The sequence below is a fragment of the Prunus persica genome, chromosome G7, assembly GCF_000346465.2.
Source record: "Prunus persica cultivar Lovell chromosome G7, Prunus_persica_NCBIv2, whole genome shotgun sequence".
NCBI classification, from domain to species: Eukaryota; Viridiplantae; Streptophyta; class Magnoliopsida; order Rosales; family Rosaceae; genus Prunus; species Prunus persica.
This window is the reverse complement of record NC_034015.1, coordinates 2586043-2603653: the sequence shown is the minus strand read 5'-3', so window position 1 is coordinate 2603653 and position 17611 is coordinate 2586043. Positions and strand designations below refer to the sequence as shown.

At 38.0% G+C, this 17611-nt stretch overlaps 2 protein-coding genes across 4 annotated transcripts; one reads left to right on the top strand and one right to left on the bottom strand.

The window, feature by feature from the left end:
* Window positions 817-4945, top strand: LOC18769950 (uncharacterized protein ycf37). 2 transcript variants are annotated; one of them, XM_020569273.1, is made up of 5 exons: window positions 817-1192; window positions 2288-2339; window positions 3168-3460; window positions 3664-3810; window positions 4350-4945. In XM_020569273.1, exons 1-5 carry the CDS (start codon window positions 932-934, stop codon window positions 4629-4631), a joined length of 1035 nt encoding a protein of 344 aa, XP_020424862.1. In that variant the 5' UTR covers window positions 817-931; the 3' UTR covers window positions 4632-4945. The 2 variants fall into 2 exon arrangements, with proteins under 2 accessions (XP_020424862.1, XP_007202532.2); XM_007202470.2 differs by having other exon boundaries at window positions 826-1192; window positions 2284-2339.
* LOC18769593 lies at window positions 5598-7445 on the bottom strand. Of its 2 annotated transcripts, XM_020569272.1 has the most exons (4): window positions 6539-7445; window positions 6161-6308; window positions 5933-5989; window positions 5598-5850 (listed from the first exon to the last, which is right to left on the bottom strand). In XM_020569272.1, the coding sequence occupies exons 1-4, from the start codon at window positions 6956-6958 to the stop codon at window positions 5822-5824; spliced, it is 654 nt and encodes a 217-aa protein (XP_020424861.1). In that variant the 5' UTR covers window positions 6959-7445; the 3' UTR covers window positions 5598-5821. The 2 variants fall into 2 exon arrangements, with proteins under 2 accessions (XP_020424861.1, XP_007203505.1); XM_007203443.2 differs by having other exon boundaries at window positions 5598-5989.

Sequence of the window (17611 nt, the reverse complement as noted above, 5' to 3'; positions counted from 1 at the left end):
AGTAATATGTGAACTTGAATTTGTAATTTCAAGCCATGTGGATGACTTTTGCATATATATAAAATATCTAACTTTTGCATCTATAAATATTGTATGACTTTTGCTTTATATGATATTGGGATGGTTTGGAGCTTGTCTCACCACCATTTTTGAATGAAGAAAGGAAGAATAAAAGGGTAGAGGTCATGTGGCTAATCGTTCGGGAATTGACAAACATATATGTTGTTTTTTCAAATTGTGATTGCAATTACATGTTGTGTTTGCAATTACTTAGTGACGATTTGGCAATTTACATTAGGGAAGTTGAGCATTCACATTTGGGAAATGTTCTTAAAATATAGGCAAGTTTTGGAAAATTTAATACCAAATTTTGATCTTGGAATTATAGTAAAAATAGTTGATAATTAAAATATTATCAGTTCAAAGAAAATTTTAAATTTTTTTGTCCCAGTCCGAGCATAAACCAAACATAGGATAGTACTATTTCTGTTATCCAACTTCTTAGTCCGACGCAACACCAAACATAGATCAGTACTTAATCCAACTTAGACCAAGTCAAACCATCCCAAGATTTAATTCAATCAATAACAATCCGTCATACCAAACGACTCCTGACTTCACTTTGTTGCTTTAATCATTTTGCAAAAGGAAGACCAAGCTGATTAGATGATCATTCTTAAATAAATAATTAAAAAAACCAGTTGGCACTAGGCTTTAGTGTAAGATTTCTTTTCAAAAAGAACCCGCATCCAACGGTCCGAATTAAACTAAAACTTCCCTTTTCTTTTTGGAAAATGAATTAAAAATCCTTTTCAATTTTCATTATCCGCCTTTACCCACTCTCTCTCATCTCAGCACTATCTTTAATTCCACTCCCATTTTCAATATCGCCACCCTTATCTCTTCCACTCTGACGTTCTGACCTTCTCCAATGGCCACTGTCCTCAGAACTCCACCTCTGCGAGCACCATTTGTACCGCTTCCCACCACTGTTTCGCCAAACCTTCCAAAACCTTCATACGTTTCGTGTAGACAAGGCCAGAGCAGCACGGCACCGTATCTCACTCTCAGCTCTCTACGGTTCTATCACCTGCCGTCCCTCCGGTCCGTCAAGTTCGTGCCTATGGCTTCCCACAGTCAAACCCAAACTAGCGAGATCGAGGAGGGGGTTCGAGAGCTCAAGGAGGTCGAGGTATTATTTACTTTTTTCTTAACAATTTCTGGACATGAGCCCGCGTTTCTCTGCGTGTTGATGAGAAATTGATTTCAGGAACAAGTACGAACCAAACTTGCGATGAATTTGTTCCACAAGCTGCTTCTTTTGCCTTACATTAATTGAGTTTAAAGCTCTGAAAGTGAATTTTTATGGTTGGAAACGGGAAAAGGTTCATAACCCAAAAACTTAAACTGCTGAAAATTTAAAATAAGTAAATAAATTGAACTCTCCATGACTATTATATATGTAGTTCGATTTTTTTTGTTCACATGTTATTTTAAATTTGCAATTGAATTTGAATTTTCTTTTTTATTTTGTTTTTTTTTGGTCTTGAGTGATGCCTAAAATATCCAAATCATTGAAGCCAGGGAGAGGTAGGTCTGAATTATGGAATGAGTTTTTATTGCTTTGAATGGTTCATGTTACTACTTCAAGGGAACCATTGTCCTTCTGCTTCCATATTTTGAAGCCTTGAAGGCCTGGTGTCCATCCTTTAAACATCTCTTCTAGGTTGACCTTTTTTGGCATGCTGATGTGTGGGTGTGTGTTAAAGAGGATCTCTCAACAGCAAGCTTAGAGAAGTTAAAAGAGAGAGTCAAAGTCAGTCAAAGTTTGTTAAGTCTTAGTTAGAACTTTGTTATGACAGCTGTAATCTTGTTATAGGTTAGTTACAAAGCCTGTGTATATAAGCTACTGATGTAACTTAATCAAAAAACAATGAGGATCATTTTATTTCAACATGTGTTACTCTGTGTGTGAGCGCGCACTAGTTCGTGTGTCAAGTAAAACTTTGAAGTACTGATGTAGAGATATCAGATTCTTCTGTGTTTATTGTTTACTTCTTAATTCCCTTCACATGAAGACATATTTAGGCAGAACTGAAGTAATTATCCATTAGGAAACATTTGAATTCATTTTTCACTTACATAACTGTCATAGTGCATCCATATCCTATATTTTCTCCTTTGTAGCTTTCTTATTCCATCTTTTTTTTTTTAGAAGCTTTTGTAAGGATCATGCATGTTAACAATTGTTTTTACTAATATGTTGTTCAATCATGGGTGAAGGCAGATACTCCGAGAAGAACTATCAATGGAAGGTCTTACCTCAAAAAATTTGCAGAGTAATTCCTATTCTCCAAAAATATTGTTCTCCACATGGACATTATACAAGTTGTTAACTTTTATGGGGTTCTATATAGTTCTTGTAACATGGTATCATAATATACCCTAAATGTTTCGTTTGTGGATCACAAACAGCTCTAAATTGATTTATTAATCAGGACTGGTGATTATAACTACAAATAGTAATTGATGGCAGTTTATATCACACAACACATGAGTGTTTGTGTGTTTGTTTACCTGTGTCTGTGTAAATTCGGATAATATTATACAAATTAAGTTCTTCACACAATATTCAAATTTTATTTTATTAGTTCTGTTTTTCCTTTCTCTTATTTAATGATTATTTATTAAATAAATTAAAGCACAGATTCAGATGGGACACACATTTGTATTCAGATGGACAACTAAAGACTAGGTGACAAATTGCAAGTTATTTATTTTTTCTCAAGTTTAATGTGCATGTGTACAATTTACCAAAAGAAAAAAGGTTAGGTATGAAACTTGAAAATAAGTTTAACATATGTGAAAACAATTTAGAAGGAAAGAAAAGTTTGAATTGATCACTCCAGTACAATTTCGTAATATATCTTCACTATAAGGTGAATATGACATCTTTAAATTTTTGAATCATTGTGGTGACTTCTGTATAATTTTCTGTTGTTTGTATTTCCACTTATTGAGGGACTCTTCATGCAAGGAACAAAATGTGATAGGATTAGTGTCTAGTATTTCTGGAAATTATTTTTTCAATACAATCTTTTAAGTAGATAGATACTTTTTATTTAGTTGCTGGGAATCATCTTTGTTATATCATCATTTTATTGCAGAGTTTTTTGAGAACCTTTTGGTTACTGGGCTTATTAAAGTCATGAAGAGGCCATATGTACCAGTATCTGCATTCTTAGTTGGACAAAGCTTATGGCTTATCTCTACTCCAATGGCACAATCACGTGATATTATCAAAACAAATGTCGTTTATGAGACGGGGGAGTTATTTGAATTAGGAATCCAGCTATCATACTTGCTACTATTGTTGGCATTTCTTGGGATTGGAACCTTCTTTGTGATTCGTCAAGTGCTTGTACGTAGAGAACTTGATCTTTCTGCCAAAGAATTGCAGGTATGAGCCTGTATTTTCTGTCCAGCATTGTTGGTCAACATACTTTGCTTCAACCTTGGCACTTACTACACATCCAACCTGAATTTTGAGCACTACTTAAAGACATTAAATTCATTAATATTTTTTTTAAACTGTAATGGACGTGGAACAGAGGCTGTCTACAACCAGTTACTCACATTATCTTCTGTCTTTCTAAATACCAGGAGCAGGTAAGAAGCGGTGATGCTGATGCAACTGAGCTTTTTGAACTTGGAGCAGTAATGCTGAGAAGGAAAATTTATCCAGCTGCTATTAAGTACTTGGTTCAGGCAATTGAAAAATGGGATGGGGATGACCAAGATCTTGCTCAGGTGTGATGAATTCTTGGATATTAAATACACAGTTTGCACTTTTATTGTCAACTAAAGCACATTGTACTGGATCCAACAAACAAAATGGCTTTAGAATTGTGTTATTGGAATACTTGCGACTGTTGCCACATGTATGTGCCCCACTTTAGGAATAGCATGGCACCATCTGGCAGAAACTAGAACTGGGTTAAAAAACTAATAGTTGTATAATTTCACGATTTTTGGGTATTGCTCTTAACAAATTCTTCTTTGATTCCTGTTCGTTGAACATTTTGTGACTTAGCGACAAAAGATTAGAAAAGGTTCAGTCTGGTCATTTGTGAATACCGTTTTAAGTTCTGTTTGTGTTGTATTTCCATCTCTGAAAGCTCGTGAAACCTCTGACAGCACGTGCATAATGGCAAGTCATATAGAAACTTGGAGAAAAGTGAATGAAAATTTAGACCATTTAAATTAGACTGTAGGTCTTATTGCATCATCTTGTTGGGCTTGGCTTCTGAGTTCTGATATTGTTTTTCACATGTCATATATTTGAATAGGTTTACAATGCCCTTGGTGTCAGTTATATCCGTGAAGGTAAGCTTGCTAAGGGAATTACGCAGTTTGAAACTGCTGTCAAGCTTCAGCCGGGCTATGTCACAGCTTGGAACAACCTTGGTGATGCCTATGAAAAGAGGAAGGACTTTAAGGCTGCTCTGAATGCATTTGAAGAAGTACTTCTCTTTGATCCTAACAACAAGGTAGCAATACCACGGCGGGATACTTTGAAGGAACAAGTGAAAATGTACAGAGATGTTCCTGTGAAAACAAAGGAGAGGTGATCTGAAATTACTTGTAAATTGTTATCTGCTCCATGGTTGATGAGGATATTATCAGTAACAGCTTGTTTAAGTTTTGCTTGGCATTGTCGAAACAGTCAATGGTAGTTGAGGTATCGTTGGTTTTCCATGGTCCCAGATTTAGGCTTGCCTTCAGTAGTCCCATTTTGTATTTTCTAGCATGTAAGTTCATTACAAGTGTTTTACATAGTGAAATGGTGGTGCATAATGTTTTACTATACAACATTGTAATATATTGTATTTATTGTGGGTTGAAGCTGTGCAATATCGTTATGATATTGGTTTTGTTGTGGGTTTATGGTATTGGTGTTCACGATCCGATTTGAATTGGATTCACACTAAACGCAGCCAAACCAATCACTATATGATGGATTGGTTCAGTCTGGTTTAATAACACTCTTGGTGATGGATTCACACTCAACACCAATCGCTATATGATGGATTGGTTTGGTTTGGTTTAAACTAACACCTTTGGTGAGATCGAGCCCAAAAAAACAAATCATTGTTGTGCGGTTCGGTTTGGTTTGGTTTGATTTAGCTGGTTTATGTCTAAGCCCAACCGTTCTTTTCTTTGTCATCTTTCTTGTTAGTCCAATTCTAGAGCATGTTAACACCCTTTTCAGCCGGTATTTTTCTTTCAAACATTGAAAACTCTTAACATCGTAGAATTAATCATTCAAAATTTTGTTCAACTCCCTACGCTGTTTGTAGTGATAATAGTGGTGGCATGCTCACATAATTTTAAGGGGTAAGGCCTCAACACGTGTCAAGCATACGTCGCTTTGAAATCAATATCAAGACGTACCTCGCTTTGAAACCATTGATTTCAAATTCTTGTTAGACGAAATAAATGAGACGAATTAAATTGGATTGGATTTTCACAAGAAAATTTGTCCTCTAACTCAATCATGTTGATTTTTGAAATCCAATCCAAATTCCCAGAAGTTATTGAAATCAATCAAATTGAATTGGATAGGATTGGATTAAATCAGCCGGTTTTAGCACATTGGTTGGAAAGTGAACATTCGTGAGACCAATCTTTGGTTTCCCTTTTGCATCATACTCAATTCAATTGATCAAGGTACAAAAACCTAAAAGGTAGTCTCAAAACAAGAATCACTTATATTGACAGGCCACGAGATGTTCTGCGGTTGCATTGAGGGTTGGAAGCTTCACCTTTGGTGGCTCACTGTCATAAGACCTGTGAGGGGAAAACACAATATACATGGTTTCATTAGGGTCACTTTGCAGGGTATATAGTAGCTGACCTGCAGCATACCCACCTAGAAGTTGGTATGATCTCTCTGATTGATCCATTGTAACACAAAGATCCTCTGTACCTATAAAATCAAAAGAAGTAAAAGCTGCTCAAGAATCCATTTATTTGCATATTTCTAAATCTAGTCGGGTGTCCAGAGAAAATTCAGAGATACTTTTTGGGTGTCTCTGGGTTGGACTGAGACATATGAAATTGAACAGATGGGATTTGAAAGGAGAAGAAATTAACCCACAGGCAGCCAACTCTATCTGTGTTTGATAAATAAAATCCAGAGCTGCAGAGATTTCTTGCTCAAACTGATAAAATGGTCCACTTTTGAAATTCATCTTTCTCAGCTTACAAAGTCCCTCTCCCAGCTCCATCATGGCTCCTTTATGATTCTAACCACAACAATCAAAACCTAACTGTAACTAACCAATTTGTAAGCATATAACAAAACACAACAATATTTTATATATATATATATATATATATATATATATATACATATAACAAAACACAATAATATTATATATATATACACACACACACACACACACATAGGCCAGAAATTAATTATAATTGATATATTAAATGGCAATGATCAGTCAGATTCAAACCTAATTACAACCTGGTTGAATAGATGATGGAATCCCACAGCGCATTGTAGAATGCCATGAATAAGAGTTCTGGTGGGTTCCTCAGCATTGTTCCAAAGTGACTCAAGGAAGTCATGGCACTTGTAGTAGTCCCTTGTGTTGAAAAGGACAACAGCTTCATCGAAGCTACCATCCTCTGCTTCTTCGCTGTCGTCGTCCGCGCCTTCGGCAGCAGCAGAGAATCGATACGAAACACGAAAACAAAAGTGCTGGCTGCAGGGTGTTAGTCTTCTGTAAGGCTTTGAATGACTAGTATGATTGCTGTATATACATGAAGAGGGAGAGGAGAAGCTGCAGTTAATTTGATGAGAAGGGAGGAGATGAGAGTGTGGATGGCTTGAGATTGATGAGAGAGATGCAATACTGAGACTGAGAGCAGCTGGCAACGCCATGGATGGTTATGGCTCCGTGGAGGAACATTTTCACAGGTCTAGGCTGTCTAGCCATATTTTTCTGGCCAAATTTTGTGTGGTGGAGAGTTAGAATAAACCATACCCCAAATACAGGACAAAATTGTGGTCCTTTCGAAATGAATAATAAGAGTGAAATTTGATTTTAATGTAAAATAACTTTGCTGGTTCAAATACAACCCGTCTCAAAACGTCTTTTTTATTTTAATTTTTTTTTATACAACAGATATTGGGGAAGGGGGAATTGAACCTAAGACCTACGTCAGTGAAAGTACAGAGCTTTGAATGGGTATAAGATTGTTTATAAGATTGTGGGATGTGAGTGTTAGATTTCTACAGTATCCTATTTCACACAATCTGAAATACATAGACATACCTGGCGCCATCTTCCTTGGGTACATGATCCCTAAACTCATTCAATCGCAGAAACAACACAAACAAAAGGCACGAACAACTCAAGACTTCTGCTCTCTCTCAGAAACTGTTTCAGCTCTCTCTTTATGATGAGATTAGGGTTAGAGAATATATCTAATGAGAGCAGGGTCTTGAGCTTATATAGGGCTAGGTCAAGTCGTCTCTACTCATCACCAAGGACTTGACTAACACTCTAAGCCCATCAAGCAACGGTTCATGCAAAAGGAAATATTGGCTTCAAAACTTTCCTTATTTCACAAGGTATAACCTAATTTAAACTCTGGTCAAACATGATATAACTTAGCAGCTAGTGCACCGATCTAAATAGGAATATAACATTAAGCTTCTGTATTGCAAAAGTTTGATAATCTTTACTGGCTATGAGTTTAAAACAGTTAAGTCTTCCCTTCAAGCTATAGTGAAAAGCGATTAGACAAAACAAACTATAGAAGCACTACTCTCCTTTATTAAAAACGGGCCATTTATAATCACATAATGCTATCTCAAAACACATGAAGCACCTACAAACATGAACCTTAACATGTACTGATCCGTAATGTGAATCTTTATGCTTTTTAGCACCCCTTTACAACTTAACAATGGATGCTTACTCCGGCTACAATCATATCATGATACATGAGGACGATAAAGCTAAGACTTCTTTCATAATTGAAAGAGGCACATATTGCTATAAAGTCATGCCCGTTGGGCTAAAGAATGGCGGAGCAACATACCAGAGGCTCGTGAACAAGATTTTCAAGGAGCAGATCGGCACGACTATGGAGGTCTACGTAGATGGCATGCTAGTCAAAGCTCCTCAATGAGCAGACCACATCAAGAATCTTGCTGAAGCATTCATCATGCTTCGAAAGTACCACTTGAAGTTGAACCCAAGAAAGTGCACATTTGGAGTCTCATTCAGCCGATTTTTGGGATACTTGGTCCCCCAAAGAAGCATCAAAGCATATCGAAATCAAATCAAGGCCCTCCTCAACATACAGTTGCGTGTCACAACGAGGGAAATAAAAAGTCTAACGGGCAGAGCGGCAGCTCTCAACCAATTCCTTTCAGGATCCACTGACAAGTCCAGGCCGTTCTTCAAAGCCTTGAAGAAAGGACAAAAAGACAAGTCGGATGAAGAGTGCGAAGTAGCTTTCCAAAACTTGAAGATCTAACTCATTTCACCTCCCCTGCTCTCAAAACCAGTACTAGGCGAAGATTTGTTCATCTACCTGGCGGTGTTTAACTCAGCAGTCAGCTCAGCTCTCCTTCGAGAAGAGTTAGGAACACAACATCCAGTATTTTATACATCAGAAGCCCTTCTCGATGCAGAGACTCGCTATCCGAAAATGGAGAGGGTCATTTTGTCACTTGTAGTTTCCGCAAGAAAGTTGAGACCCTACTACCAAGCTCACCGAATCATCATCATGACGGAATTTCTTGAGATCTATTTTTTATAGTCCTGAATCTTTTCAGCCACTCATGAAGTGGGCTATCAGATTAAGTCAATATGACCTCCTCTACCGACCGATGACTACTATAAAAGCCCAGGCTTTAGCAAATTTTATTGCAAGGTTGACTACATCAGCTGAAAAAGAGAAGATGGTCAATAAACCCAAGGAAAGTTCAAGAGCAGACGAGACCTCCTCCATCGATCCCTACAAGCCCAAAGAACTGCGGTACTTGCACGTAAATGGAGGGTCAAATCACAAAGAAGTTGGAGCAGCAAGCCATCACACTGGGCTTTCCAACCTCAAACAACGAAGCAGAGTACGAGGCACTACAGGTGGCAAAAGAGGTGTAGATCAAGAGATTAGGCATCTACTCAAACTCCCAGCTGATCACAAATCAGGCGTCAAGGGAGTACATGGAAAAACACCCAAGGATGATCTAGTACCTAGACAAAGTCCAAGAGCTTTTGAAGGAATTCCCTACCTTCGCTATCCAACAAATTCCCCGGGCAAAAAACATACATGCAGATGTGCTGGCAAGTTTGGGATAAGAGTTGGATACCCAGTTCAAACATTCAATTCTAGTCGAGCACCTTGATCAGCTAAGCATCAACTACTTGGTAAAAAAAAAATTGCCAAATGAGAAGTTCGAAACAAGAAAAATCAAGCAAAAAATTGAAAGATACTACATGAAGGACAACAAGCTTGCTCGAAGATCATATTCTAACCCTAATCTCACCTGCATCAAGTAACTAAAAACTCTCAACGTGCCCTGAAAAATCCATGACAGCGAGTGTGGCAACCATTCTGGGGGCAGATCACTCGCTTAGAAAGCTCTAAGCATAAGCTACTTCTGGCCTACCATGAGACACGACTCCATGGAGTATGTCAATAGATGCAATCGATTCCAACGATACAAGTTGGTTCCTAACCTGCCTACCGAAGTGTACCATTAACAAAATATCCCATGGCCATTCAGGTAATGGGCCATTGACTTAGTGGGACCCATGCTGCCAACAACTGCTAAGAAATACATGATGATCGTCGTCACATACTACTTTACTAAATGGATCGAGATCGAAGCTCTATCTTCTACTAAACAAGCCAATGTGGAGTGATTTCTCGAGAAAAACATTATACGCCGATTTGGCTGCCCACATTCGTTGGTTATTAACAATGGGTCGCAGTTTATTGGCAAGTAAATCACCACATTCTTTGCAAAGTATGGCATCAAACAACACCTGTCAACTCCTAGATATCCGTAAGGCAATGGCCAAGAAAAGGCATCTAACAAGGTCGTGCTGGATTGCTTGAAGAAGATACTAGAAGGTGCCGAAGGAAAATGGGTTGATGAATGGCCTAGTGTCCTATGGGCTTATGCACTACCAAAATAAGATCAACTGGCGAAACCCCATTTTCCCTTGCCTACGAAACTGAAACAATTATTACACCTCATATCACTATTCCATCCATGAGCATTGAGGTGGACAGCCTGGATCAGAATTGTGAGCAGATGAAGGTCAATCTCGACCTGCTTGAAGAAGAAAGAGAAAATGCCATTATTTGAGTTGCAGCTTATCAGCAGTAGCTGAGGTCCTACTACAGCAAAATAGCCAAAGTTAGATAATCCAACTTGGAGACCCTATGCTCAAAAAAGCCTTTATGACAGCACAAAGGCAAGGATCAAAGAAGATGAAACACAGTTGGGGAGGTCCTTACGTGATGAGTTGAACTGGGGGCAGAGGAAGCTATACGTTAGATACCCCGGAAGGCAAGGAAATTCCAAGATAGTGGAATGCCCATCACCTCCAAATGTATTATCCATGAAGCGCCAGCTCACCTACTCAGACCACTAGCAGGTGACCAAACCCTTTCCACCCCAGTTGAAGAAGAACGATATCCGATGTAATTTCATCTACTTATTTCCATTCAATAAAGCAATGTAATCACACAAACATCAAATGCAAGTTCAAGTTTTCATTCAACCAAGTGTTCAAGAAGATATCCAAAGCGTCCTAAGGCAGACGCAGGAAGACTTCCAAAACGTCCTTAAGGAGAGGTAGGCAATCTGCTAAAATGTTCTAAAGGAGACGTAGGCAACCGTCCAAAACGTCCTGAGGGAGACGTAGGACACCTGCCAAAATACCCTAAGGGAGACGTAGGCAATCTGCCGAAACATCCTAAGGGAGACGTAGGCAACCTTCCAAAACACCCTAAGGGAGACGTAGGCAATCTGCCAAAATGTCCTAAGGGAGACGTAGGCAACTGTCCAAAACGTCCTAAGGGAGATGTAGGACGTCTACCAAAACATCCTAAAGGAGATGTAGGTAACCGTCCAAAATGTCCTAAGGGAGATGGAAGACATCTGCCAAACCATCCTAAGAGAGATGTGGGCAATTGTGAAAGCATTCTAAAGGAGATGCATGCTACATCCGAAGCATCCTAAAGGAAAAGCAGAAGAGCACCATTTAAGTAAGTGGTGGGTAAACATTCAAGCATCCTAAGGGAGATACACAATGAAGGCACCAACAAGTCACTCAAGCAGTTTACTAGACTCAGCAAATTCTTTTTTTAAAATAACAAAAATTTACATAGCAAAGTAACCAACTGGCCAGACTACAACAAAAGAAAGATAGTCAAACAAGACCAATTATTGCAAACAAAAAAGCAAATTATAAAGATTAAAAAGATAAAAGAGTCTCCATCTACTTTTCAATGACCTTCTTAGCTTTCACGTGATTGACTGTCCCCTCCATGGCTCTACCTAGGCTACCTGCTCAATCAAGTCTGCTGCCACCTCATCAGCTGCACCCTCCTTGGCATCATCCTCCTCAACTACAATCTCATCAGCTACCAGCTCTTCGGCTGCCTCTATATCCACAACGTTGATCTGCACACCTTGAACAAAAGGCATGTCATGGCAAAACATCTCGACGTCTTTATCTTAATAGGATGACAAGGAGTGGCCCCACTCTTGCAATCCAAGTAGCCCAACTTGTATGCATCAATGATAGCCTCATACTTGGATCGTTCAGCAGCCTTGTGTAGGCATCAAACATGGCCAGAAGATTGTCATAACTCTGGGATATGTTAGCATTCGTGTGTTCAAGACGGAAGTAGGCCTTTTTCAACTATGCAGGGCAACATTAAAATAGTTGAATTCACTATCTTTTTTAGTAAAGGAACTCTTCAGCACTAACGTGCTATCCTTCATTTCAAACATATTTGTTTCATGATGGATCTGCTTAGCCGAGAGCTTGCCAATCAAATCAACATTCTTATTCTCCAACTCACCAAGGTGAGCAAAAGAGGGGGCAACAACAGATGAGTTCCGAATAGCCTCAACAGCAAAAACTACTCTTTTTTGAAGCAAATTGACATCTACTTCGTTTTGCTTCTCCAAGGAAAGACTTGAGAATGTGCCAAGGTGGGCTTGATGGATATGATCAACTAGCTTGACGCAAGCAGATGGGCTTGATAGAAAGTTCATCTTGAGCATATCAAACACACATGCATCCCCTGCATAGTTGGACTTGTTAATCTTTGGACCAGCTGTTCGAATTTCGGAAGAACCCTTTGCTCGAGTAGATGACTCTTTAACCTTCTTAGCCGCATCCATCCTCACCTCCAAAAGGTGTCAATAAAGCCGAATCAGCTCCATGTTTGACTGCTCGTGGCTCAAAAGATGAATTGCAATGGTTAGGAGGATGAGCAGTCCTCCCAGTTTGATCCTCCACCTAATCCCGATGGTTAGGTGGATGAGCTTCATCCTTGGAAGACTTGGTGTGAGCCTTCCTCTTTAAAGGGTTTTTGATCGAGGACTCCTCCTGTTCGGCAAGCAGAACATCCGAGTCTGGACCATACTACCATTTCTCAACATCCTTGGCAGGGGGCAGACCACCAGTTTTTTCCCAATACTTGTTTAATAACCAATGCCATTCATGAAACCTCGCAGGGATGTTCAAAGCCCGGCGAACCTTAGCCATGTTCGGCCTAAGATCTAGTGTCTTGCATATATCATTCTCTGCAAGTAGAGACAAAAATCAGTTAGTCACACATCAAAAAATTTAGACAAAAAGGAAGCAAATCAACAGAAGTATGACGTACCATAGCAATAAGGAAGAAGGTCGTGACGCCACCACTACCGGCAGTGGCCTCGATCATGATTATCAGCCGGCCACCCAGCTAGTCCTCATAGCAAAGAATGAAAAAGAAAGAAGAAGACAAAAATATAAATTTGACCTACCTTAGTGTGCATTGATACTCCTCTCCTCGACAAGCAATACACTACTTCACGATCTCTCCCAAAAGCTAGAAAGTAGAGGATTACAAGTTTGCAATTTGAGGAGGAGTGAAGAGAAGCCTTGTATTTATAAAGGTTTGGCATCCTAGGTCAAGGAGGAATCACAAGCCTATTCCCATTGGGAGCTCAACTCCAAGAAAAAGTCAAAAGCCTAGTCCAATTAGGAACCCAATTTGCAAAAGGTTCCAACTCAAAGAGGAAAGCCCAGATATAGTTGGAGAGCCTAATAAATATTTCTTATCCCCTCCATGCCTCACAAGCGTCATGCATAAGCTGGGGGCATTTATGGGAGAAAATATTCTGGCTACCAATCACAAGGCGCCATGTGGACAAGAAGAACATCACCGAGGGCATTAATTGGGCCCATTTATTTGGCCAATTAATTGAGGCAAAAAAATAGGGATCTTAAATATGGGATATTCTCCTCATTTGGGAATATAATCACCAATTAAAGATAATATCACCAATTTGGGATATTATCTTATTCTGGGGATATTATCTTCAATCAGGGATTTAATCTTAATCAAAATCCCTAATGGACTCAATCTCTCCATTTAAGGGAAAGAATATCTTCCTTCGAAATAAGAAGATATTCTTTGAAAAACCCTAGATGGCTAGAGCCCTATAAACACATAGCCACACTCAACACATGAGGGAATTCAAAACTTAATTCCAAAAATCCTACGAAAAACCTCTCTCTCTCTCTCTCTCTCTCTCTCTCTCTCTTTCTCTCTAGCCGTCGGCTACCCCTAGCCGCCGGCCACTCCCTCTCTCATCTCTCCCACACAGCTAAGTCCCACCACACACAACTCCGGCCACTCGACTCTCCACATGAGAGAAAACTCTGTCCAGTTTAGCTATTGCCACATCTTTTCTCAAAGATCTAATTAAACTAACTTTGGCATCGGAGGGCTTTTGGCCAACACACCCTGGGTGTGGTCTTTTACTCCTATTTGTTTTATAGGAATTGAGAAAGAGAGAGAAGAAAGCTCAAAGGGTGAAGAATCTACACGCGAATATTCTCATGTGAGAAATTTGCACAAACAGGCACTCTATTAAGTATGTAGTTTGCTGTTTTGATCACCTCACCCCATAGATGCATACGCAAATCAGTTTTGGAAATCATGCTATAAACCATATTCTTCAAAGTTCGATTTCTTCTCATAGTCACACCATTCTGTTACGGAGTTCCTGGCTTTGTGTATTGAGCAGTTGTTCCATTATCTTGTAGATACCTAGCAAAAGGTCTAGGACATCATCCTCCTTCATCAACACGTCCATAATATTCACTACCTATGTCTGGCCACACTTTTATCTTTTTCTCAAGTTGCATTTCAACTTCAGTTTGAAATTTTTTGAACATCTCAAAAACGTGAGATTGTTCTGCTATGAGGTATAGATAACCAAAATGAGAATGGTCAACAATAAAAGTGATGAAATATCAATTTCCATCAATTGTTAGATGAGGGAATGGTTCACAAAGATCTGTGTGGATGATCTCTAAAAGATCAGCACTGCGAGTTGCACCTTTCTTTTTAGTCTTAGTGAGTTTTCCTTTAACACATTCAACACAAATTTCGTCATCACTGAAAGTTAGTGGTGACAAGACTTGTTCTTTAACAAGAATTTTCATTATTTCTTTTGAAATGTGCCCTAAACGGCCATGCGATAACCTAGTGGATGTTCCTTCATTAAGGGTACTCTATTCTTTTGAGACTAGTTCTGCTTCTTTACTGCCCATTTTGCAGCACCCTTATTCTCATACTTCTTAGCAGTGACCATGTTAACAACACCACCATAAGCTTTTCTCCTATTCTCCTCAAGAACAGCTATTGTAATCAAGTCATCCATTGCCCAATCCTCTTTTATGGTGTTGTAGGTGGATTTCATCTGATCATAAGGTAAAGAATAAAATGCAAGTGCACCAGATAAGTAGAATCAATAGGTATTTTCAGCCTGTTCAGTTTGGTAGCAATATCCACAAGTCCCATGAGATCTCTCACGCTTCCTCCTTCATACTTCGTATTAGGTAGTCCAGACAAGAGGTTCATCGTTTCAGCCTTGTTAGATTCCTTAAACTTCCTTTCAATGGATTCCATAAACTGCTTGGCACTTTCTGTTTCTTCAACTCCACCAAAAATAGCTTCCGAAATAGTCTTCTTCATAACCAACAGGCGCTTCTTATTCGCCATCCTCCAAGCTTCATGTGCCCTTTTCACTTCAGTAGGGGAATTAGCAACTAGTCTAGTTGGCTCATCTTAGGTGATAGCAATATCACTCATGCTAAGAGCAACTTCAAGATCAAACTTCCATCTTTTGAAGTTTGATCTAGTGAAAGCTTCAATTTGTGAGAAATTGACTGAGGTTTCAAAGCTGTAAGGATTTGTAAAAGAAAGTATAAGTACTTTCAAAGAAACCAATTCTCAATTTGTTAAGAGAAAATAATTTTTCTGTTTAAATTTAATTTACAAAACTAACAAATAACGAATGCAAGCTTCCTTAATTAAGTATCACACCTTTGTGGCAAGAGGTTACTTATAGCTTACAAACAACTTACGTGTTATTTTGTGCCATCATTAACAGATTACAAGATAGATTATATTTATTGAAAAAACTTATCAAGTAATTTATGTATGATGCAATTTTGGTTAATTTTTTAGAGTTTGAGTATTTAGGTTTGGTTCTGTTATGAAATTTTTTTTTATTCTCATAAGATGAACCAGTTCCTATCTAGCACAGAAAATAGCCAAACAAAAACACAATCTAAGATAAAACCCTAAAATTGTCGTAAATAGTATTTTCTGTGGTGAATAGTGTTTTAGGGGTTTTTAGTGTCTGTTTTCTATCCATTACACCTTTCCTAATAGGGAATGGTGTAACTAATAGAACTCAATGCTTTGCTATGACATAAGGCCATTTTTAGCATTTTAAGGTCATCTAGTAGGTCAAAAACAGTTTAAAGTTTTGAAGATATGAAAAATCAATTTAAACATGCTTTTTCCATATTCTTTCATATTCATAGTATTTAGAAAACATGTTTAAACTGTCATGAAAAATTTAAACATAACCAAAACAGTCATGGCATCAAAATTTTAAATTGCACATGCTTCAAAAATGATCTCAATATGTGTGAGTAACCATGTTCTCTAATATCAATTGTTAGATTTCTATGTGTGAGCTCTCGTCTCCCTTAGCGCTTCTTCATGGTCTCTTCTCTTCTCTTCTATGCTTTCCTCTTTCTTTTCTCTCGTCTTCTCTCATCTCTCCTCTCTTCTCCTTTCTCTTCTCCACTCGTTAATTTAGATGAAACAAGATTTGAATTTGTTTCTGAAATTTTGATTTTGATTTTATTGGTAAATATTGAGATATTCTAATGATTGATATCTTGATTTTGTTGGTGAGATGTCGAAAGCTATGGATTTTTAGTTTGTTTTTTAAAAAAAATTATCTTGATTTGAGAAGTCTCATATATCTCATATGTAAAAAATTCTGATCTTGTTTCATAAAAATAAAAAATAAAAAATAAAAAAAATATGATTTTGGTTTTCTTTAATTCTCTTTTCTTTGGCACATGTTTCTCTCATCCTTGCTTTAATTTTGTTTTTGATTCTTTTGTTGAAAATGTTCAGATGTGATTTGGAACCATTCATTTCTTCTTCTTTTTTATTTTTTTCTTTCTGAAAATGTGTATCTTGATTTGGAACCCATTCATATATTGGGTTTTGTTTGTGCGTTAATTGCATTTGTTATTCTTTTGAAAATATACTGAAAAAATCTGATAAAGAAATAAAAAATTTCAAAATTATTATGTTTTTCAATCTAGTCCAAAGTTAAGTATAGCACCAAACAACAGACAGAAAGTCTGGTCTGTCGCAACTAGTCCAATCTAGTCTTACCCAGTCCGGCCTTACTCTAGTAAGATATATTCTAAAAGAGAGCCGAAATCTTAAGCCAAGATGACGTCAAGTATGTTTTTTATGTGGTCATCATAAATTATTATTCAGAGATTGTGTACTCAAGGAAGATGACGCCAGGTATGTCTTTTATATATTTCAAGTTGTGTGAAAAATCATGAACATATACAGAAAATCTAACAAGATCTAGTAGAATCGCACCAAAAGTGAAGCATGCAAAGGATTCTAAGACATACCTCCACCACCACGAAGTCAGAGCCAAAATCGCAACCAAATCGCACTAAAATTAGTCACAGAATTGACGAAAATCAAAGATTCAAAGCAATTGGCGCCAGAACTAGCTTATCTCACGGGGAAGAAAACCAGAGCGAACGAACTTGTTCAAACCAAAATGACGAGGAGGCCAAGCTTTTAAACATGAAGGTAAAATTGTCTTTTCCTTAACTAATGTAAACGGGCCCAAAGAATCTGATGGAGCTCTTCCAAAACAAAATTTGAAAACTATTCACCAAACCAAAAACCCAAATACTCAATTTACCATATGCTTATTAGT